This window comes from Calonectris borealis, chromosome 1 (assembly GCF_964195595.1).
Source record: "Calonectris borealis chromosome 1, bCalBor7.hap1.2, whole genome shotgun sequence".
Taxonomy (NCBI): domain Eukaryota; kingdom Metazoa; phylum Chordata; class Aves; order Procellariiformes; family Procellariidae; genus Calonectris; species Calonectris borealis.
Genome location: NC_134312.1, coordinates 117,953,001 through 117,978,244, shown reverse-complemented (window position 1 = coordinate 117,978,244; position 25,244 = coordinate 117,953,001). Strand labels below are relative to the sequence as shown.

The 25,244-nt window shown below is 43.6% G+C and overlaps 1 protein-coding gene across 1 annotated transcript in view; it reads right to left on the bottom strand.

The window, feature by feature from the left end:
- CLIC6 (chloride intracellular channel 6) overlaps positions 1-25,244 on the bottom strand; it is a 34,009-nt gene that overhangs the window by 4,917 nt on the left and 3,848 nt on the right. The window contains exons 3-4 of the mRNA XM_075172209.1: positions 1,708-1,817; positions 1,141-1,266 (exon numbers count right to left, since the gene is read on the bottom strand). Coding sequence (XP_075028310.1) covers positions 1,141-1,266; positions 1,708-1,817 — 236 coding nt within the window. The remainder of the gene's footprint in view (positions 1-1,140; positions 1,267-1,707; positions 1,818-25,244) is intronic.

The following is a 25,244-nucleotide window of genomic DNA, read 5'->3' as shown; positions in this document are numbered from 1 at the left end:
CCGTTAATTAACATACATTATTTACACTGCAGCATCACAACGTATGGCCACACAGGACTCTCAAAGGGAACCATCCTGAACCAAAAATCACTTAGCAAGTGCAAATTTAAACCGTAGTTAAACCACGTGGATGACCTCCTTTTCCTGAGGGAGATGGGAAACGACTGTTATCGCTGCAAACACTGCCCAGACAGCCCAGTGCCTCTCCCAGGCCTCCTCCGCTGGAGGTGAGGCTGTGTGGAGCATGGCTCCTGCCAGGAGGAGGAGAGGAGGGAAAGTCCCTACTCGCACTATTTGCTGCTCCTCCCAGCCCCCTCCCCTGGCCCGCTGGTGCGTGAGCAAGCTCAGAGCGGCCGGTCCAGCAGCTGTTGTTGCCAGGGGCAGATAGGAAGGGAAAAGCGAGGGGAGCAGCTGCTTGCCTCGTTTAAGTCAGGTTTGGCTGCTTGAGAAGAGAGCGCTGCAGAGGGGGCTGCTGTCCCGGGCGGGAGAAGGTGCGTGGGTGGGGGACACGATGCTGCTGATGGTGGGAGAGCAGGGTTTGGAGAGAGGTGGAAAGAGCTGCTGGGGGGGAGAAGGACAAGTCCGAAACCCCGACCGCGCTGTGTGCTAAGAGGGGCCCACCCAGCCACTCCAAATGAGCCCCAGCACATCTGCCGTGTGGGAGGCTTTCACTGCCCTTTTCTTCCAACTACCGGCTCCCAGTAAACGTAATTATTTGTAGAGTGCGAAGAGGGAAACCTCAAACAAACACAAGTGGAGGAAAAGAGGTCAGGTCCCTGCAGTGGCTCGCAGGTTTCTGCACACGCTTGCTGCAGCGGGGTGGATTTCAAGCCTTGGGAATGACTGCAGCGGCACAGCGGTGAACGCGGGGCAGAGGCGAGGGCAGCGGGAGGAGCACAGCCGGCGTCTCGGGGACGCCCCGGGGACACCCCCTGCACGGTGCCAGGCTTCAGCACTGTTTCACTCCAGTCAAACTCACCCCTCCCAGAAAGCTCCACCGCGGCGGCCGGACCAGCCCCCCCCTCGCAATTATAAACACGTGCAGCTCATCGAGGGCCTGACCCGCCGAAACCGAGGGGGTTTGGTCACTGACCGCCGTCGAGGGCCGGGAGGGGATAAAAGCGGCCGGGAATACAGTACCGGGGTGGCGCGAGCTTTTCTTCCAAGAACTCCTCGATCTTATTGACATCGGTTTTTACTTCGCCGTCAAATGTCATGAAGGGGGGGTTTGTCCCCGGGGCGAGGTTCTGCAGGTCAGCAGGCTTTCTGAAGGGAGGACAGAGATGGGGTTAGTCACAACAGGAACCACATTTGCAATTTCTACAGTTAATTGCAACGAACTGTTTCACCTATAGCAGGCTACTCTGTGTCTTTCTTACAACATAAAACTTAGCCAGCTGCCTCACACTGGGGGTGTGAGAATTCGCTAGCCTGTATCTGAATGTGCTCTGAAATACTTAAAAAACACCACAAAACCTTCTGTCTTATGTTACAGAGACCGACTGCAAAACAGATTAAAATCTCAACTGCTTCAAAGGAGTTAGTCCACTTGATACTAGTGAACCCTAAAGAGGAATCAGGCTTCCAGACCGTTAGCTAATGCCAAGCCACGGTGTGCATTTCAAATCTATCAGAAGAGAGTCACCCTTTAAAATCACCATTTTGGAAAAGTTGTTCTGAAAATGAGAACTCCAGTTACAATCTCACCTTTTCAAATCCACAGTTGTGACATTAAATATGACACCTTTTAGCCACAGAATCATAAAGAGACGCTGAGAGAACGGGCAATTTCCAATACTTTCCCCATCACTGCCAGCCTACAATTAAAAAAAAAAAAGGTATACATACTTCTGTGATGATAGCAAATTTTGATAGCAGATGCAGTAGGAAAGCAGAAAACCCAGATCTGCTGTGAGTACGTATAGCATGTTACTCATCTCTACTAATACATATTTTCATGAAAAGTTTCTTTATATCTTTCTCCAAACATGCATATAGATATGATGAAGAATCCTGTCATCTTGGAGATGTAGTTTTTCATTAAAATGCATAATGGATATTGCCGTAAGTTGAAAACAAACTTGAAATCACAGCAGTCCTTCCAAAGGAAATAGTCTCCACCTCATTTGTCTAGGTGAACATAAATCTACCTAAGTCACTGCAAGATTAAAACAAGTTTGAATCAGTTTATGATCACAGGAAACAACCAAAGAAAGATTTATCAGCAGAAATTCAGATGTAACGTCTAAAGCACTTAAGGAAATAAATAGAATAAATCAAATAATTAGGAGTTTCAAAGTAGACAACTGTGGGGGTCCCAGAGAAGGAGAGAAATTAGGCAGTAGCCTTGCTCCAGCTGAACGCACCCATCTCTGCGCTTTGCTGAACTGACGACTAACGAAGCACAAGTGCCGCGTCCCCCTGGCTAATCCCTCCTCGTTATAGACCCAGGGCTCCCACTTTTAAGACTTAAGTGTGGCTGTACCCAAGCCACCTAACCTCTCTTCCTCTGTGCCCCTGTAATGATGGTCTTCTGGTTTTGGCTAAACGAATCGCCAGGCGTTACTGTAAAGCACAAGAGGTGCAACTCACCGTACATGTCACACAGAAGTGTTGCTCTCATGTACTCTGTATTGCATTTTGTTAAGAGGCTTCGTTAAAATGAGGCGAAGTCTTGCGTAGCTGCTATTGGTTAAGTTAGGCTTCATGCGACGTTGTTGGAAGAGAGCACAGGTTTAATTTTTAAGCCCTTCATATGATTCTCCCAAAGCGGTTTTAAAACTTAAGATTAAATGTAAAGGTACAGAAGTAAAAAACCAGGTGTATCATTTACTTAGTTAATAGGTTAGTTCATTAAGGTTTGCAGACCTTACAACCAAACAACACACATTAATGAAACCAGTTCTGCTTGCTCTTTCACCTTCCTCAACACTATCAAATGAATCTCAAATATAGTAAAAAGTTCGCCATAAACAAACATTGCTGTTGGATAGCTTTACAATGCTCACCTTCACAAAGAGCTCTATGTCTGGAAATGAGCACCTGGTCTGGAGCAGGCAGGGTTCTGCCATGGAGCTCGAGGGACGCAGGAGGAGGGACACTCCTGCAGCTTGACAAACCATCTTATTCTCCATATCAACTTGAAGGATTCTCCTCTGATAACTCTCTGCTGCTTTCTGCCTCTGGTACTGCGACAACCACTGGCTTTCTTGGTAATGAAAACCAGAATAGCCTATTGCCTTAAACACTGCCAGGGTATGAAAACTTTTAGAAATGCTAAAACAGCTGGACCGCTGTGTTAAAAAAGTCTTGTTTCGTAGGTGGCAAAAATGAAAGCTGGTCAAAAGCTACTATTGTATTTTTCCTCCTACTCAGAGCACTGCTTTCCAGCACTGTACAGTTTACAGCAATGGGAAGATAGAAAACTACTGTGTGTTTCATACGAACAAGACTCCAAATGCTGCTAGCATGTGCTTTGAATAGAGCTAAATACATGACACCACCATTTTGCCTCATCCTGCCTCCTATGTCATGTTTTACCCACCCCACAAGAAAAAGGGGGTGAAGGGTGTTACCGTGACCCCCTCAGTGCTAGCAATGGGTACCCCACGCTCTCAGTGCTGCACTGAGGGGAGAAGCGGCAGCCAGGGGATGTCGTTTTGGAGATGCCGTGTCTGGAGGAGGCATGCAGACACGTCTGGCGATGGGCTGGCTCCTGCCGGCTCCTTTCCAGCTGTCCCTCACTCTGTGCCCCAACCACGTCCCAGCCTGTTGCCCTCACACGAGCTGTGCTGCCAACAGCCAGCTGTTCACCCGAGGCGGGCTCTCAGGGAAACCCCTTGAGCAGCACACTGAGGCGACAGCAGCCCAACCTGGCACCAACCTGTGCTTTGGTGTCTCGACCAGTTTATTACAGAGGAATTTAAACCATCAACCTAAGTCAGTGAAGAAATAATCTTACAGATTGCTATGGTCTGGGGAAAGAAAGAACAAGTGTCCAGAAAAAAACAGTTCCTACAACTGACTTGATATATTCAGCTTTTGATAGGAAAAAATAAGTTACCTCAGCAAGGTTCATGCACCGTTCAGAGAACTTTGCAGACAGCCCTGCGGTCAAGAACAGCTATGTGATCAAGAGTGACAGCAGGGTGAACTTTTCCTGATCACTTATTATCTTCTGATGGCCATTAAATACTAACATTTCGGCTCCCTTTAACTTTTACTGCTGGAGCTAAGGAAACGCGGTTGTGGCTTCGTTTTGTCCCACATCACCTTGGTGACAGCAAATTTCAGGGAGCCGGACGCAGCAGCCCCAGCCCGCTCTTCTCGGGAAACGTCCATAGGTAAAGTCAGAGACCCAGGTCAGGACAGATGTGTTACCATGCCAAACACAGGCGCGAAGCAGGCACTGAGTCCCAGTTTGTCCCTAACTGGAATGACAAATAGGCAACCAGGAAGGTGAGGGACTGGCAGCCTTGCAGATGTTACAGAAGCAACCTCATGTCTTGTTTCTAAGTGCAAACTTTTTAATGTCCATATCTACTTGGGAGGAAAATTTACTACAGCACTACTGATCTTCTATTTTGCAATGGATAAAATAGCAAACAGCCAATCTCTCAGCCTTTTAACTTAATGCCTCTCAGCCTGCTAGCAACCTATCACCAAAAAAAAAACCACACCTATTTGAACACTGAGGAATTGAATAAAACAGAGGATTAAGCATCACTGATTACAGCAATGCCCTGCCAACTCTAACCACTGAGATTATTTTTATTTGGTACTTCTTGACTACTTCTGTGGGCTAGTCCTGATGGTGCTAAACATGCCGATGAAGTCCAAAAGGCATCTGACCTTCACGTACAGTGCTGTCTCCCCCCCCATGCTGCCTACAAGGGACGTTAATAGTGTACTGCTATCTTAGCTGTATTCTGTGCAATGCAGGTACCATGGTCTCTAGTGAAGTGCTGCAGTGTTTGCCCAGCTTTGACGTCTCTGCTAGTTATGGAAAGCACTTTGCTCTCACAGCAGAAAATAAATTCACAGGAACTAGGATATTTCCCCATTTCGGATGTGGCCCTGGTCCTTCTCACAGGCTAAGGAGGAAATCATCTGAGCAGTTTCCTTGTGAAATCATTGCTGCACTTTATTAATATAAATCTATTCTAAAAGCCCATGCTATCCAGGCTGCGTAGTACATCCCGACGTCTAAGACAGGGCTGTGTCCTCTAGGGTTGCTGTGCCTGGACTAAGAACAGGCAGATCTTCGGGAGTTACTCGGTCAAAAGCCGCAGCTGCCGAGGTCCTACAGTAAAGGAGCCAGCAGCCATTCAGGTAGGGACAACTGGTGAGCTGGTGAGCCACATGGAGCTTTAGGAAGCTGAAAGCCAGGGGCTTGAGCTCTGGGTGGGAGGGGAAGGAAGGACAGATCTCTAGACTAGCCACGCCAGGGCTGGTGGTGGATACCTCTACGTTTCCTGCAGTTCTGCAGAGCTGGAGGCAAATTACAGCAGCCCACACAATAGCACAAGCAGTTATTAAACTTTTCCCTACCGTAACAGTGACCAGCAGTCTGAAGTGACTGCAAGACCTTGAGCACCAAATCTGATTCAAAACTTGACATGGTTTGACCTGGCAGCTCAAAGATGCTGCAGTTTCCTATAATCTTCGCTGAAATCCCAGAACGTGGATATTTTGGCCTGCTGCAGAAAACAAGGTGAATACAGCTAGCTAAAATGCCTTCAGATACGTCAACTTGCATTTTGGCTTACAGGAGACAACTCTGTTCTCCTAACTCAGTTCACCTAATCTGGGGAGCTACAATTCCTACTGGACATAAAAGCATCAGCTACACATGCCAAAGGTGTTTGTTCAAGTTTCCAAACAGAGGCTCTGCCGTGATGACACCAGCCACTCAAAAATCACGAGCTGGGACACTGAAATAGCTTTATAGCTGTGTATCAAGCAACACGACAATAGCTGATCTATGCCATCATCGTACAATAACGTACCTTCCAACGAAGCAAGGGTGGCCTTTTTACAGAAGTGAGACTGTGTGTCAACATCTTACCTTGCAGGGACTCGATTCAGCAGTGAGAGAACCAGAAAAGACCTGCCCGTCCCATACTAATACCCCCAGGAAGATGGCGCAGCCAGGGGCATTGCAGCCTGGGAGCAAAACTCGCTGCGTTTTTCGCCGCACCACCGCTCAGGATGTGTAATTTTGAGCTGTGCTTGGTACACAGGCACGATTTAATTACACTTCCTCACTGTTGTGCTTAGTGATGATGCAGGGTGAAATCTTAACTCCCGTGAAGTCAGCCGGAATCTCTTGCTGTTGATTCAATGCAGGATTGTGTTTCCAGACTGGTTATAATCTTAATAACCAGGCATATGCTACTGTAATTGTAGGTAATGCTGCAAGTTGGTCTCCACCTGCAATTGTTGTGACATTCTCTTAACATCCAGATCTTGTGGGTGAAGTGGGCCAAATCCCCAAAACACAAAGCTGGTTTTTATGCTCTTCTGCTGCTTAAATAGATGGCTAACCGGTGTCTTGAATAACTGGCATTTACATTTTAATTGTGATTGGTCAGGAGGTCAATATGCTTTTTCTAGTAATACTGGGGTTTAATGAGTTCATTAATCAAATAATTAAGAAAGCTGTTGCTGCAGAGAAAAATACGAAGCCGTGCATAGAAGTTTTCATTCAGAACCTTCAGAGCGCTAGGCAGCGATCGTATACTGTGACAGTATCGACTTATGACAGCTCCCCGTAATCATGTGCCGTTACTTAATGAGATTATTAGCCTACACTCCGAGTTTTCATTCATTTTTCACTGTTCCACACTCTCTTCCGTCTTTTTTTTTTGTTATTGTTGTTCTGGGTCTTACTCAAAGATGCTGGGAAAGGGGGAAGCTCTCCACACCCTTCTTTCGACTACTGCTTAAGGTCACGGGTAGGAGCACCATCATGCCTCAGGCTAATTTCACTAGACAGCAAGACCTTATGCAGAAGATATTAAGGAGGGTCCCAAAAGAACTATATTCAGTTTCTGGAGCTGCTGCTGCCGCCTTGATTCAGCAGCTCTGCTTTTCTGAGTGGCCTTGAAGATGTCACTTGCCTCCACATCCTCATCCATAGCAAGAGGATAATTATAGTGACTTTACCCAGAAGTCACACACTGTATGTCATTCTTAAACCAGTAGTTTGGGCCCTCCCTGAGCTGGAGTTGCTCTGCCTCTGGAGCTGCTGTAAGAATTTGTTTTATAACCGTTTCTGTGCAAACATCTCAGGAACCAGGTTTTTGAAGGTTCTTCTATTGACCTCAAATGTTCTGTGCCTTCAAAATAGTGATGAGAGGAATTTGTTTTTCCTGGACTTTTTGTTTCCTTTTGAAGGTTAAGCATGGAAGAAACAGTTCAGAAGGAACAGAAAAGACTTTTTTATTTGTTTTCATATAATTATATAACCCCTTTGAAGCTACAATAAAAAGGAGAACAAGGAGCGTAGCTTTTTTTTTTTCCCAAAAGCTGAACTCCAATTCCATTTTCTTTCTTTGACATGAGGGAGATAAGTTACCTCCTTTCCCATATTTATGCTGGCTAAGAGGCAGGTTTGTCCAGCAAGTGGAGCAGAACTGCTGCCTTCTGGGAGACAACGAACCGTCCAGCCGGGACCAGCATCGTGGATCTGCTCCTGCCTGTTCTGCTGAGCTAGCTGTCTCAGGCTGAACTGGGGCTTTCCTCCAAGTTTCCTTATTCGATCCTCAGCTATCAGGCAGTTTTTGTGTGCTCTTCCTTCTCATACCACACCAACAACTCCCCTCTCCTTTTTCACAACGCATTTCATCTCCTGTCAAAGAACAGGAACCACAGCACCCGGCTCAAAACTACTGCCTGAAAAACTACAAGGAGTTCACAAGCTTGGGCCGCCTGTGGGAAGCAACTTTAAGGCTGGGTGCGACTTTCAAGACCAACAGCTATTTTACTTTAATTCCTTCTACAGACTCATTTGTTCTGCACTGGCACGGATTAGCTGAGCCCACTGCATTCCTGGCACCGACTCTTGCCCTGAACTAAGCCCTGCAATGCCAGCCTGACTGCAGCAGCTGCTATGAGTAGCTACCACTGGCTCTGCGCACGTAGCAGCAACGCAAGAAAGGTCCCTGTGGCAGACAGCTCTTCTTCCTGCCCCGCTGCGCCGCGGGGACTGGCCACTGAACTTGGCCGCACCATGGCTAAGGAGAAAGGGGAGGGGAGCTCCCAGTGCCTCCCCTCTCCTCCTCACCCCTGAGAGGAAATCCCACTGCCCTCTGGTTTACCGTGAAGTGCCCAAGCCATTTTTTTTTAAGAGCATTTTTTTAAGATCACAGGCAGAAAGACGGAGGGAGGCGGTATGAGTGCACTCCCATAATCCCACCAGCGCAAAGACCTCCTTCAGCCTTGGCAACTGGTTCTGAGAAGCACATGGGTTTGACTACAGCTAGACTAGAAAATGTCTATTTTCTAGACATAACCGTGTTCTATTAGTGTGCTGTGACAGATACATTGTTTTAATTTAAAAAAAAAAAAAGCATCTACTCCCTGAGGATACAAAGTGTGTTTTACATTCTTGACGCCTGCTACAGTATTCATGCAGATTCCTACCGTATCCCAGCACTGAAAAAAACCAAAATCGGCAATAGGACTTCTGTTATGAATGCCATAAAAATATAATTACAAGTCATTTTTGTTCACTGAAGGCAACTATAATGCACTTAATAACATATGATATTCTGTGCTAGGCACAGAAGCACCACAGACACGTCATTTGGGTCAGATCACGTTCAAACCAAAGCTTTTTGTGAGGGAGAGACAGATTACCTGGAATTTTCTCTATCTAAGCACTGTGTTCATTTCGTGGCCTAGGGCTAGGGCACGAACACCCAAACGCTGAATTTTACAGAGCTCTTTTGATGCCACCTACTGGGCTTGAAATGGAAATCTTGACTTTTGCTCTTGGAGCGATGAGCAGTGGCAGCCTCAGACGTTAGCACATCTCATCATGAGAAGTTCTGCCTCGGAGCCACCTCCGCAGCAAGATGCCTTGCTTTTTGCTAACACCACGCTTGAGAGTACTTGAGATGCTGAAATTGTACTTCCAGGCTAAGTTTTAAGATAAAGCATCTGTAATTTAAAATACATTTTAATGACAAAGTTCAAATTTTGCCGCTTATTATTTCAATACTTTTAAACAATCATGTAGCTTTGCCTATCCGCTAATATCCAACACTTAATTAAAACAGATGTTTCCAGCTGCTGTTTAATTTCTTGGCCAAATAGCAGAGATATTCATATTTAAAATGTGGCTGGTAGTTGAGATTCCTGCACATAAATTGTATTTTTGGTACTTGCCAGGGTAGACTCTTGCTCTGTGTGACGTCTGCAATAGTGAAGTTCAATGAGAAAGCTGTGTAAAACAGCAATTGGACACTCCTTCAGGTAAAAAAAATAATTTCCCCTTCCCTTTCTCTCTTTTTTAAGAGCAAAATAAGCACCTTGATATCGAAAGTGTGCCATAAGGATTTTTGTTTTAAAAAGAAATGTATCTTATTTTATATTTAGAAATATTAATAACATCTATCTTTTATCTTGAACAGTATTACAGGGTTCAGAGAACACCAAACATACTTAAAGGATTACAACTTTGAACACACAAGTTCAATAACACACTTTTTGTCCTAAACCCTAATTAAGATTTCAGGTAAGGGAGGCAAGTAAATGTAATTACAAGCATTGTGCTAAAAATAGCTTCTTTCTCTTTTTAAGGTGCCGAGACAAAAAAAGCATGCAGGGGAAGGAGGGAGCAAGTATACTAAAATGTTCTCTCTAAAGAATGAAGGGGTGGTTTGACTTTCACCATCCTCTCCTACGATGTCACCTGTATGGCTCCTTTTTCCTGCTGAAGCTGGAATTCTGCCCCTGCTGACTCAAATGCAACTGAGGGCAAACCCTCAGTGATCTCTTTCCAGTGCAAACAGCTTCCAGTAGCTGAGTAGCCGAGTCTTCGATCAGAAGAGTGTCCATGTTGAACTCCATCCCTGTGGGAAGCATGGCCCTTTTCCTCCTGGGCAGGAATGATCCCCTTCTTTACCCACCACCCCCTATATAAGAAGGATCAAGTTAGGGCTGCAAAGACTATTACACCTGCAGCCTTCAGCTACATTATAGACAAGTTCTCACTCTATACACCCCTCCTCGAGCATGTGTTTGGGTGGTTCAAGACTTGGTCTCAGTAGTGAGATCATTCAGTGCAAGACTGAAAGGATCCCCATGACCACCCATCCAAACTAAACCATGCCAACATGTTGCAATAGATCTTACAGGGCATGCAAAATTAGTAATCTGGACGGTCGGCTGAAAAATGGACCTGGGACCTCTGGATGTCTTCTACTTTCTGCCCTTTCTCCTACCTCTCTTTCAAGTCACAATCAGTCAATGCATTTAGGCGTGCCTGTAACTTTTAAACAAGCAAGCTGGCTCACCAACTGCAAATAGGACGGGTCCTTTAAGTTTTGTATCTGCTAAATATCCTCTTGAGTGACAACCTCAAATACAGCTAGTTACGTTGGCTCAAGTGGATTTAATTTTGTTGTCAGAATAAAGCAGACTTTCACTGTAAGTCCTGTGCACTCAGTAGGGGAGGAGAAATGACAAAGCAGAGCACCAGTTGACTTTGCATCTCAGTGATCCAGTCTGCAAAGTGAGGCGCTTTGGGAAGAGGGCATGTTAAAAAGGGTAGGTGCCCAGATTAGCAAGCTGCACGAAACCCAAAGACAGATGCAGGCAGAACTGCAGGAGGGAAAACCTGGAGGAGGAACCAACAACTCAATTTGTGTGCACTTGGGTTGACTGTGACCTGCTACTACCCCAGAGGGAAGAGCCTGGTTTTGTTACAGAAACATGAAGCCCTCTCCATCCAGGTCGATGGATGCCATGTGCTACAGGGAGAGGCAGCAGTGCAGAAAGTCCCACTGCATAGAACAGAATGTGATTAACCAAAAAGCACATGTCTTCTAGAGCACCAGGGTAGCTGGAAGTGGTTCAAATCACTGGGTGTGCTGGCTTTCCTGTTCTCTTCCTCCCCCTCATAAAAATGAAAATGCACACGGGTCCGGGAGGGAGCCTTGGAGCTCCTCTGGCATTTCAGCAAAACATAACAGCAAGTTTCAGTCAGAGAGATGCTGGAGAATTATCTAATGATAACAACCAGACCTGCAGATGGAGCCTGCAACCCAGGAGGCAGGAACAGTGGCAGCACCGCCAGTGCTTTTTGGAACAGACTGAATACCCCACAAACTGATAACCCTGAGTGCTGGGATAATGGAAAAGCGATAAAAATGGTTACAAACTGCGATGTTACACACTGAAGCTGGAAGCCACCTCGCATAGAGTCAGCCAGAAAAAACAGGTCTCTGGTTAATAGAAACAGATATACATGGAGAAAGGGAGAGCCACTCCTTGAGGATTCATCATCTTACATGTCTCACCCACCCACCCACTTGGGATGATGTGCTCTCTGGTAGTGCTGCTTTCTCTGAGTACAGCACTAAATGGCCCTATAGAGTTTAGGCATCCCATTTAAATTAAGTGAGCTGAATCCCACCCTTGGAGACTACTTATCAGCTAGAGATAACTGCTGAAAAAACAAAAGACCGGAGTGCGTTATTCCCAGCCTGTCTGACCCAACTGCCCGATGGAGCTGTAGGGAAAAGGTGATGTTGCCTTAGGTTACGTGAAAGCTGGCACTTGCATGGAGGCAGAGCAGCACTCAAGCCACAGCACAAGACACTGTACGTGGTCCTGAGGAGGTCTCTGCAAAAATCTGGTCCTCCGCCTTCATGAAAGATTAAATCAAACTCAGTCAAGCGCTACTAAGATGATGAAGAAAATGAAGAACCTATTTTACAACAAAGGGTAGGAAAATCTATTCTTGTTTAAATTTGGAAAGCAAAGACTGAGGGAAGATATGATTACTCAGTGCAAGTATAATTTTTTCCCTGATAGTTGGGGGTGATGCTGAAACAAAAACAAACTGGTACAAACTGGCCATGAATATTTCTAGCTGACAATTAGAAGGGTTCCTAACCACCACAGCACGAGGTTTTGAACCAGGTTTCCAGTAGGATTAGCAGGTGTATCGATATGTATGTGCATACGTGACAGCACAAGAAGGAAAAAAAAAAAATTTTGTCTCAAGATGAGATTTAATCCCTTTCAGCAGGGACTTGGACGTATTCTCCACTGGAAGGTTCCTGGCTGCCCATTGTTTCTTTGTACATGGGATGGACATCACTCCAAGGACAAGACGATTCCAAGTGCCATGCTTTTGTATTCCATGCCACTGAATGTGTCCATGTGATGACAACGTGTGTAGCAATCTCCGGAGCAATGATGGAAGGGAAAGGTACTGCTCAGTAAACAGCAGCAGCTATCCCAAACAGAGTTTATATTCTAAAATAATTGAATGATTCCTTGGAAAAGGAAGTAGATGATGGATATGGTATCTCTGACAGCGAGCTCCAGCCAGACACCAGACAAGGTAGGATGCTGTTGGCAATGAAGAGAGTCCATGTGTTAAGATTAGCCAGACAGCAAAAAGTAAATGGTTCCAGAGGTTATTCTCGTCTGAGGAAGAACAGGAGAGCAGTTAGCACAAAATGGCATTTTATTTAAAGTGGCTTGAGCAAATCACCGCAAATCTAACTGCTGTATGTTTGATGCATGCTTACAACTAGGGATGGACACATGCTAGTATGGTCCAGTATTCATCCACTGGCCGGGTACAACAGCCCAACTTACAGAATACAAGGAGCAATGCAAGCATCCCAGGGATGGCAACTGAAAAAACACTCTCCTCAGCCCAGTAGCCTCACACAGCATTGGCAAAAGGCAACAGAGTTTGAGCTGCAATGGGATGCAAGTCTTGAGGCAGCTACAGGATCCAAATGCAACCCAGGATGGCTGCAGCAGCAGCATCCTCTCAGACAGCGAGGACATCCAAGCAGCTCAGGCCTAACGGAGTACAGGAGGGCTCAGGAGGTATCTCAGCCACCAGCTGGCCTGATTGTGGATAATCATCAAAACAAGGTATAGGCGTACGCGGTACCAGAATGCCATCTAGCAGAACAGCAGCAGCAATGGATAGAGAGAAAGTCTCCTACCTGTAGAAGCAATACCATTGCAATACCACCAGAAGGGTGGAATGTTGATTCAAAGATGAGCATACCTGGAAGATTGTGAGCCACCAAAAGGTTGGTGATAAGGAGTGGTAACTTTCAGACAGGTCTAAGTCGCTGAGTGCCTGGACCAGACATCAGGAGGCTGCTCTGGGCGCTTGGGGCTGGCCGCTGCTGGGGCACAGCACGCACGTCGTCAATCCTCTTGACAAAGAGACAGATCAACTGCTGAAACCCACCAGCAGTTGTTTGTACCCATCAGATGTTAATGCCCATCCACAAAACAGGCTACGAAGGTGATATCTTAGGAGTCCTGCCTTAAAGTGCTGTCAGGATGCGGAGCTCCAGGGCACAGAGCAGCTGCTGAACTGATGCAAACACAGACCTATGGAAAAGGTGTGGCTGGGATCCTCAGACAGAAGGATTTCTTAGCCCAGCTTTCCTTTTTTCCTCGGCGAGAGAGAGAAATGTAGACTTTTATAGTAGCATCTAGGCATTACAAATTAAGTACTGTACAAATACAGAACGAAACTTAAAAAACAAACAGAAAACTTATATGTAGACCATTAGAGGGGATGAGGGAATGCCAAAGGATTTTTGGAAGTCTTTTTATAAAACGCTGTGTAGATTAAGGCTTTTAGCCAGAGCTAGGCCGAAAAGAGATGCCAAGGGAAAGAGAATGAAAGGAAACGAGTGTAGGTGCAAGGCAGTAAAAGGAATTAACTTTTCACCTGCACAGCTTCAGCTGACCACAGAACACCAGTAAACTGGTTTTTGTGTGACCACGGATTATAAGTAGTAGGCTAAAGGTTGATTCTACCTACAAACAGGACGACGATTTAGATATACCCATCTCCTGTGTTTTCAATGATGCAGCTGTACATTAGCGGTCATCTCATTATGATAATAAAAGATGGGCTCTGTCCTGGAGCAGAGCTCTTCTGGCACTGAATGTGAGTTCAGGCTGAGCTCCCACCAGCAGAAATAACGAAACCCTCGCTACCTCACATTTTAACATCTGAAGCTTGGGCAAGATTTATGTCTCCCAGACTAGCCACCTATTAGCATTTCATAACATCTTCTAACAATTTCATTATTAAGGCTATTCTCGTTCTGTTAGGTTTCTGAAATTATACTATACTTTCTTTCATGCAGTGTTTGCGTTAACTTACTATGATTATTTTGTTTTATTAGATTTCATAATTCGTATGTTCAGTAAGGCTCTTTGCTAGAAATGGTTCTTTGAATGCTCTTGGTCCTCAGTTCATGTTGAGGGATTAACAGTGCGTTGGAGTTTCTTTATGGGATATTTCCCTCGACCCTGTTTTTATGTAGTAAGCAGTGATCACAGCTTAAAGGGGTTATATACATCTGGAAATTCTAATCCTCCCTAGATGACAGAAAGGGAAAGAAGTCTGAAGCTGTAATTTCCTCTGGTTTCAGTCCTCCCTCTCCCCTATATGCCAGCAGCCATTTCAGAGCAGAGAAAGCCTCCTTTATTCTAACTTTCGCTGCATTATTTACTTACTCACGGTCTGCTGGGTAAGTAATTATTGCTGACATTAACTTAATTACTTAGTAAGTAATTAAATGCTTTTGATGCATAGGAAGAAATTTTCCTTCATTAAGAAGCAACTTTGTGGCAATAAACTTTTTACCTTTGTCCAGTTACTTTATAAATAATGAGAAACAAAAGGCCCAAACTCACTCCTGTTATTTAGATGAAATATCCATTTACTTTTCATTTCGATATTACAGACTGCCCAGTACTTTACTGAGCAGTGGGTCTGCCGGCACCCTGCCCTTCCAGTTCTGACAAAGATAATAAATAAATGAACCATTAAATGATAATTCTGTAAAGCGAACAAAACACAAGAGAGTGCAGGTGAAAATTAAAATGTGCCATGTCTTGTAATACATTTATAGAGGCTGTGGGTTTACTAATATTCACTCTTATTTACATTAAAGAGATTAAAGATTAAACTTATGCGTGTACGCACTCTCACAAAAGAGAAAAGTAAACCGATCCTGTGATTTTACACACGTTGCTGTTGCTAGCCTTGGGCCAGGCCCTTCACATTGTCACAGGGATTTTCAACTACAGCTGTGGCTCTCTACAGGGCAGTTAAAGGCAGTCAACAGGTGTTCTTAAAAAAATTCCTAAAATCAAATGAAATTACAACGGAAAAATGCAAATTACGGGTTTATTTTCTCGGATATCTTACAGCTACCTCTACCAGGTCTGCAAATAAAGCCACTCTGGTAGCTACAGCATTTAGCGTAACCTGGGACAGAGCTGAGCCTGGTTTCAGAGCAAAACCATTGGTGCCTCTCATGATGGGAAGGCAACTCATTAAACACAGAGGATGCCTGCATCTAGCTACCCGCCATCCACAGCACAATAAGTACGTGGTAATAATGCAAAAGCAATCAGCAACCAGGAATCCACTGCTTCGCGAGCTCAACAATAATTTGCTTAAATAATGAATAAAGAGTTTGAGTAACAAGGCCTGGCCACCCCAAGCAGAGCTGTCTGAAGGAGGCTCCTCCCCTGGGCCGGGGGAAAGGGAAATCCAATGCTCCTGCGGCAACGCCAGCATTTGGGGGGCATCAGAAAGAGGTTTCCCTGGGGCTGCTTCGGCTTTGAGGGGAGATCTTTGTCTCATGCTCCTGCCGCTCAGGGATGCCCAGACGGGAAGTGGGGGGGGGGGGGGGGGGGGGCGGCCAGCAAGCCCCAGTAGAGAGCTGGGCAAAATTCAGCATTTTCCCAGGTTCCCATCTCCGGATCGTAGTGTAGCAATCACGCGCAGTCTTTTCTCGGCCAAATGATAAACGTTTTAAGGCAAAGTAAACGTCCTTTCTACAGTTTTTTAGATGCCTAGCCTCCAGCAACAATACATGGATACAGTAACCCTTTGTGACAGTTTACTTTTTTCCTAAAACAGCTTGGAAAATTATCTCAACAATAGTACCTTATCCCATCATAATTATCAATGCATTATTACTTATTTATCTCTTATTTTACAAGGCTTACTTAGATGATGGTGACAAGCAAGCTTCCAGGAACAGTGCACGGCAAGGAGAACAGAGGCAAGGCAAGGAGAATTAAATGTAAAAATAAATGGGAAAATTAACTTGTGGCTAGCAAAGACTGAAAAACTTCAGCTACTTCAGTTTAGCAGGGTTTAAATTAATCTTGCCCGGTTTAGGAATATCATTCTCCTACACAAGTAACTGTCATATGGCATGAATTACAATTGTTTTGCATCTCACTCAAAATAGCATTACTTTCAGTCATTGCTATTTGTTTACTTTTTTAGTTCACGATGATAATGAATTAGTACACATAGTGTACTACTCACGCACAGTAACTGAGACTTTTCAAAGCAATGTAAGTTATCATTGCCACTCCTCCAAAGCCATTTTATTTTAATGGGAGATGTGACAAAATCTTCATTGCTTGTAAAAAAAAAAAAAAAAAATCAAGTGATTTATTCAGAAGAGAAGGTTTTAAGCAGAGTCAAAGGGGAATGGCTGCAGAGGTGCCCCCGCTCCACTCCCCCTGAATGGAGTAGAGGGAATGCTGTCATCCACTTTAACCACAACAGAAATATGCCAGCTAATTAATAAAAATACACAGCCCTCAAAAAGATCACTCCCCCTAATCCTTTTCCATTCTTTAATTTTAAGATTCAAGATTATTTTCAAAAACCTACCAGTTGTCTAAGAAAACCAAGAGCCTTTTAACTGAACACAGGTGAAAATCAGAGCTCGGAAACGCTGCCCAGTTACAGATCACTGGCTTTAATCTTATACCAACTAGTTCAAAAACCAAATTTCCTTCTGCTGTGAATTCTGCCTACAGAGTTCGTGCCGTCTGTGTTTGAGTTAATGGGAACATTACCAGGTCACAAGCGCACAAGCAGCAAACCAAATGCTATTAGCTATTTATCCTGTTACAAGAATTATGTTTAAATACCTCAATGCTATTTCTAATCCGTATTTAATAACATGGCAAGATGCCAGCTGAACATTCTACATGGAGACAAAAATCTTACACCCTTTTTAAATTCTTACAGGGAATTACTTCAACAAAAGAGCATTATATTCTCGAACACATTATAGGTCTGGGAAAAACAGATTAACTGGTATTTCAATGACACATCCTGTTTTACACTTCACCATATGATACTTAACCTGTGACACACAGCCGTGCTGTTTCAATCTAAATGCAAAAACTGTACACACGTATATAAAGTATCTGTGATTTGTGTTGTAAACAAATAAGTAAATAAATACGAAATAACCAAATAAATAAGCTATTTTATGCAGCTTCAGGGAGTAGGTCATTGAAGGCTTGAGAAAATAATTTGCCAATGGTATTCCTAACTCTGACGTTTAAATCAAGAGGTGAAGGTGAAAGATGAAAAGAGGGATTTGGTTTTGTGGGGTTTTTCCCCGCTAACAGTATGTGATATTTTGGTCCAAGTAGAAAATAATTCAAATGACCAGGTAAAATACTAGGCAAAAAAACCTGTCAGCTCCAGTGAGAACTGGCAAAGACGTGTCCTGAGAGAGCAGTTAAAAACTGGGCACAAATACCAGCAAAAACCCATTAGCTTGACAGAGAGGGGGCTGCACTCTATTCCTTCCCTTCCCGCTGAAAATTCAAATTCAAGGCTATTCTTCATCCCGCCCTCCCCAACACCTCGCTTCCATTCACAGGCTTTGGGAAACACAGTATTGCTAATTAAAATACAGTTTTTAAATAAAGATATACTGAATGAATCATACTGCAAACCAATCGGCCCCAGTGCCTACAGCTATAGCACTGATATTCCTCCAAACAAGGACCACCCTGAGGTCCCAGCTCCCGAGGAGCCCCCGGCCCCTGCAGTGCTCCTGGCAGAAAGGAGGTTGATGGTTTTGCCGAGGGGGTTGGTAGCATGTTCGTTTCTGCAGCATTCGACCTGAAATTTTTAAGTTTTTAAGGTATATTTGGATCCTGTTTCGAGTATCATCTGCCACCATCATGGAAAGAAACTTGATTTTTTACAAAACGCTCAGGTTCTGTAATAGCTTTAAAAAATAATTTCAGAAATGACTACCAGGTAAACGTCAATGATTCTCCAAGACACAAATCAGAATTTTTCTGAAATCTGAGTAAATGTTTAACTTCTTTGTAACTATGTCATTTGAATAACTTGGGAAAGGGCGTGCGTTTGTGACTCCAGTCCTGCTGTAGTTTACTTTGTTCTGTAACAATTCTATTTCTAGTCTACTTTGAATATTCAAATATATGCTAAAAGTTCAACATATGACGAGGAAAAAAACGAGATGGGAAATATCCCCTTTGCACCTCTGCCTGTCTGCGAGGCTCCACAATAGCCATCTCCCTGCGCGTGGCACGTCCCGCGGGGAGGAGGCTGCGACGGGCGCCCTCCTCCCGTGGAAAGCCTCCGACGGCTGTGTCGGGGGCAGGCTGCACAAGCTGCCGCTGTTTGCTTTGAGAAGCTAAATATTTTTATGGAATTAAAACACTTTACTGCGGGTGTTATTGAAAGCAACTGGAATGGAGTCACTCCACTTGTTCAGGATTTTATCGGTAAATAATCAGACATTGCAAATGGAAAAGCATACAAGTTCTTATCACAGCATGACATTTTATTATCTGAGCAAGAAAATAATCATGTAACCTTCACATGGCATTTACTTACGCTCCTTGGGCAGAGGAACGTGCAATTTCTCGCTTTTTAAAAGAAGCAGTAGGACCTCTTTAGGGGAGACACGGAGAATACAGTCAGCGATGGCACAGGAGTAGGTCTCCATGCTTCATTTCCCCTTCCATAAAATATGTTTTCCTTTCACTGCCTTACTCCCTTTACTATCTCTGAAGAGGAGGGGCCTTCTCTTGCCAAAAAGGATACAGCTGCCAATCCACAGCGACTTTACCTGAGATAAGCATCCTAAAAAAGTGTAGTCATATTAACAATTTCCATTATCACTTCTGCTTCACAATATTTAAACTAACTTCTAAAAAAGAGCCATAAATATAATTTTGCATGGATCCACACGAGACTGTAAGAACGGCTGAAACGCAGAGTCCCTGGGATGGCTAACCCTGGCTGGTACCCGCCAAGGTGAAGAGCCCGAAAAGGCAGAATTGTTTGTGGAAGCAGAGCTATCACAAGGCTGCCTAATCCTCTTCCTGCAAACAGGGCAGCAAAGTGCTGCAGAGAATTGATTTCAAATGGAAGAAGACATGGAAGAAAAAGTTGGTTTAGTATTAAAGATACCTAATAAATAGAATTAGACTTTTTTTACTAAAAAAAAAATGGTTTATTTTTACTCTTAGGGATGCTAATAAAACCAAAATCCAGATTCTCAAATGGACTGGGCATGATTTGTTTTACCCATGCTGGGAAGGACATGATACCTTTTCATCTTTTTAATGCCTACCACATTCTGGTTTCTTAAAGCACGTGGGTAACACATCTCGTATTCCCCAAGCAATCCCCAAATCCATGGGAACCAGAGGCTACTACGAACTGCTACAATAGGAAATAACAGCAAATAAACCATACACTGCCTAACCACAAGGTTGTTGGATATGCTTGGCTCCTTGCATTTCACCTTTCTGATGCTGTCTCACTTTGCAGGTAATTAGTATATGTTGATGGTGTCAAAGAGAGAGCTGGAATAACTCTGTAACTCTGTGTCTATGGCACTGGCTTGGGAGAGGGATGCACGCTAATCTTCCACCTCTGCTCCAGGTAACATCACAACCTCAATCACCCGCATCCCACATCAGTGTCCTAGGTACAGGGCTAATGATGCAGCTACTGCTGCCTCCCCCATTTTGGCAACTGTGCCTAAACCTCTTGTGAATGAATCTAGACCGAACACTGACAGGTAGTATTTCCTCAAAAAAGGCTCTTAATTTTTATTTAATGAAGACCATTTCCAAAATTTCACCTGAATTTATTAATAACTTAATTTGAGTGTAGTTACTTTTTTCAACTAATTGGCCAAATCCCTTTCCTCCCCTCACCAAGAAAGTCATTCACCACACTCTAATGTTTTATATTTGTGAATGCCACGAGTCCTGTAGACTGGTTTGTTATTCATCTATATACAAATATGAATCAAGCCTCAAACTGGAAAGACACAAGCCCAGCTGCACGGCAATCACCTGCAGCAATCGTCAATATTTGTGAAGAAGGCTGCAGCTCTCCACCAGGATTTATAGAATGAAGGCTCACTTCAGACCACCAGGGACCAAAGGCAGAAAGCAGAAGGGAAAACTTCCATCCTTGCCCCTGGTCTGTGACGATCACAGGTAAGATCAGCCTTTTAACGAAGACAAAACTCAAGGAGCAGAGGCAGTATGGTAGAATTTTGGGCAGCAGGCTGATCTCATCACAAATGCCTGCTGGTTTCAGCCAGCATGAAATACAGGACATGTCCTAGGACCAAATCAGGAAAGTGTCCCCTGTTTAGCGAAGGGCTTAAATAGCATGTGACTTTAAGCTTGTGCTTAAAGTAAAACACATGGTGAGGTGCTTTACTGAAGCAGTGAGCTGAGAGTAAATAAAAATAGGAAAAGGTCTAGGAATGTAGCTTTGAAGACATTTACTTTACTTCAAAACTTTTTTTGCCTAAAACAAGCCTGCAAACTGCAGAGATCTGCAGTCACACTGAGAATAAATAGATGCTTAAGGCTTGTACAATCCTATATGCACATGCAGTTTTAGGGCTTCCAAAGCGTGGACAAAAAGATGACTCCACGAAATATGGCTAGATCATACAAAAAAAAAAAAATTAGATGCAACTTCATATTTCTAATCACTTATGTCTATCTTGGTTTGCATCCTTCTGGAACAGGACTTGGCCTGTCAGTTGTTAGAATTGACACTGGCATAAACAAACAGAGCACGCTACTGCTCCGTTAAGCACCCCTCCAGGAGCAAAGCAGCAAAACTAATTTTGGTGTAGTTTTCAAAGCTATTCTTTAGTCAGCAGCTCCAAGGAACCTTGTTTCTTTTTAGCAGTCTAGGCTCTAAAAAGGTGACAACCTGAACAGCCAGAAAGGAAAGCATGAGAAGTAAAAATGAAAAAGATTGCACATTCAAAAAATTTGCATAGTTCTTTCAGAAAAAAGATTGGTATCATTGCCTTTCAAACCAAAGTCTCCCAAGCAAAGTTTTATTGAAGACTGCTGGAAGCATACTCAGCTCCCAGAAAAACTGCTGCAGGTGCACCCGGCACGCACAATAACCTGAAGAGTTATGAAAGGAATTTGTAATGCCAGTCCCTCTTAAGCTGCATTAGGGAACCCAAAATTGCCATATTCCAGCTGAAAAAAAAGGAGCTGAGAAAGGGCAAGTGCCCACGGGAAGGGAGCCAGCTTCCTGCTTTGTACGACAAAAGAGGGAACAGAACTGCAAAATGTCTTTGAAGAAACACACCCCTGCTGATTCCCTACTTTGCGTACAGCTGAATATAGTCAAAGAATCAAAATCACCATACAATCAGCTAATTAACCAGCAGCCAGGAAAGCGGGGCTATGCTGGGTTTGCTGGGCAACCCCACAAGGCTCAGTCCCAACCAGCTTAGATTTGATTCTGGTTTCAGCAGATCTAGCCTACGCGGTGCTCGTGCTCTGCTCCAGGGGAGGGGCTTTCTCCTGAATGATTTTTTCCTTATTCTGGGATAACTTTTGTAACTATTCAGTTATAAAAGCTGACAGGTCTCATAGCCAACTGGAAAACAGGATATCCAAAAGAATGGTGGATGGAAACAACGTATGAAGGATTTTAGTGGCAGCAATGTGGCACCTGAGAAAAGCTCCTACTTTTGAAGAAGTCCTTCTGTAGCACCACACAAATCCAATGCGCTCACCTTCGGCAAGCTTTGGGTAGTTTCCTTTGGTTGGATAAATATCCAGTACCTGAATTTTCCCCAAAACTGCTTTTAATCCATAAATACAAAGCTAGTGTAACTCCACACACACAAATCTTTACTTTCACCTTCCTGAGGTCATCTAAATACTGGGCTCCTACAGTGAATCTACGCTAAAAAAGGACAGTAAACACATGTCTACTTTCATTTTGATACAGGATACCAGCTATTCTCCTTATAAACCATACTCACCTAACTGATCTACAGACTGATTGCACCGATGAGCAAAAATCAAGATCTTAAGAACAAATACCCATTCAGTGATCATAAACGTTTACATCCAGCATCAGGTACAGCACAGAGTCCACTGAATGGGCATACAGGCTAGGAGGTTTCTCCAGGGATCTGAGCTCCTGCTGCCCATGGACTTCTTACCTACAGTACTCAAAGCCCAGAAGTTCGGTTTAGACTTTAAATGTAAGTTATATATAAACCACAGATCCAACACATCACAGAAAAAAACGAGATTCTTTTTTGTGCTCTAGTATGAAACACCCATTACCATTTAAGTTGGATACATTAACTGTGGTGTTTGGAGGCACAGATGCAAGCACCTGTTATTCCTATGTCTCTACTCACAGCAAGGCTTTTACCTTCTTGTTTATCAGCACTTTTGATAATTCAGTGCAGCTCTAAGTATGTCAAGTCAGTCAAGCACATCTCAGGAATGGTGCAAGGAAATTCCATATCAGTAAAGTAACCTTGGTCCCTGGTAGGAATGAAATAACTCTCTGAATGAAAATAAATTACTTTGATTTAGAGACCAAGAATGTCACAAAACTGAATAAAGCCTATTACTTTTCATTGGATAAAATCTATTACCTTAGGCTCATGGTCAGCTTTTACTATATAACATTTAACCCAGAAACTAAGCAAGAATTGTTTTGGAAGATGAGCAATCTCAGAGAAGGTCTTGTGCTGAAGCTGGGTTGTTTGGCCAACTGTTTGTGTTCAGCACTTACAGATAAATCACTATCCCTAGAAATCTTTGGAATGATGAAATCTGCAGTTGTGGTTCTGGCGTTTAAGTTTTCTTTCAGTAAGAAAATTTAAAACTGATTGGTAGGCAAGCTTGGAGGGTTTTTTTAAATTTAGAAATAAAATCTTAAGCCCTACATAAATGTTTAAATTGCTTAAAATTAATTGAATCATTTTGGTGAGAGTTCTGCTATATTCAAATAGTAAGATAAATTTATGTCATTTACAGACATCTTCTGACAAATAAAGGGCTTTTGCCACAGAAGGAAAAAAAAAAAGAGCCTACATATACCATTGACCTTAGAAGACCAGCTAGCAAGCTTCAACATCCACAATGTGTTCTACCCAAGGTGCCAAATATGCTTAGCTGAATTACCAAAGACCGATCGGAAAATGTATCTGAATGACCTTTGCAAACATTTGACTTTGAAACACCAGAAACATCAAATATTACTATCTAAAGGAAATATACGGTACATGTTTTTTCATGGGAAAATAGAAATCAGATAGGCACCTAGTGAAACCCTCAAAGCAATTTTGATATGGTCTTGCTCTTAGAGCCAAGGAGTCTTACGTAGTTCAGTTTCATTAAGGGCACAGTTCAGTTGCGCAAACATGGATGTCTGCTCTCTTTGAAGATGCTTTACTGTAGCCTGTCGGCCATCGACCTACTGGTCCAGAAGGACATTATCACCCATAGATGCTGCTAACCCTGCTAAATGCTAGAGTATCTCAGGAAGCATGAGATCTCAACGCTGAACCCTGAGTGTCTGAGTTCAAACTAAATAGCACTGCATAGCAACCCAAATCAGCTTAAAAGCACAATTGTTGGTACCCGTGCTTGTGGAGCTAGCAGGAATTTTGCCACCTCACCATGGGAGGCACGAGGTGACACAATATTCACAATACTCAAATACATATATGCAAAATTAAACGAACCAATGCAAAGCAGCAGGAAGCAGAAGAAGAAAAAAACCCCACAACCTCTAAAAAGAACAAGCTTAATCAACAACAGTAAAAACAAGAAACACTGCTCGTCATACAGTTGTATCTGAAAAGTTTCTTTCTGATGGTGATGCTTCTGTTTGTTATTCTCAAAACGTTATTACTGAAAGACTACCAGGTACTTTAATGTCTGCCAAGTCTAGTGTCATGCTCCCTAGCAGGGAAACGGCGAGGATCATTCAATCACTACTACTGTATTATTTCCTTGTGAGTTTTCTCCTATTATGGGACTTACTTTTAACATTTCTCTGTATTTGTATAGCGCTATCAAATCATGGCACAGATCTCCTACCTCCAGCACTGTGCATGCAGGCACAGATAACAGGCAGACAATCCCCACCTTGACCATTTACAAGTAAGCCAAAAATCAACAGGCAGGTGAAACAAACAGAAATAGGGATAACAAAGAAATTAGGGTCATACTGAACAGGACAAACAATGATCTCAGTATTTTAAACAGCCTAATCACTGCCCAGTTTCCAGTGGCATTACAGAAGGGTAGAGTTTTAAATAGAGGTTTGAAGAAGGTCAGGGAGTTGATGGATAATATATTTAGAAGGAAGCCCCCAGCTGCACGGGAGAAAGTATACAAGGTGCTTGCTAACAAACACAGCAGAGGGGTGGAAGAAGTCAGCGGCACTTGCAAAGTAGAGGTGGGTGCCAACATCTCAAAAGCACGTGAGAGCTAATAGGCAGGCATAGAATAGTGATATAATAGAGCATAAGAGGGGTGGTGATGTGCATTAGAAACATGCATATGAAAGGAAGTGTTTCGGGCTGGAAACGAATGTTTGCATTCAGTTTGGATAATCTTCTCACCTCCTCAATCCTTGAGTTTTAGCACTTGCTCAGGAAGGAGCACCATGCCTGTGGACCACATGCTGTGGTCAGATATAGACACTCAATAATCCCCAAATGCCAGAGTTCACGCTGTCCCACATTGGAATCCATTCTCCCCATTTTTCCCATTAAAATACATCAGCACCTATTTAAGCATAGCATTAAGTATGTGCTCTGAAAAACTACTTTAAGCCAGCACAGAGAACTTCCAGTCTCCCCCTTTTTATATCCCCTTTCTTGCTG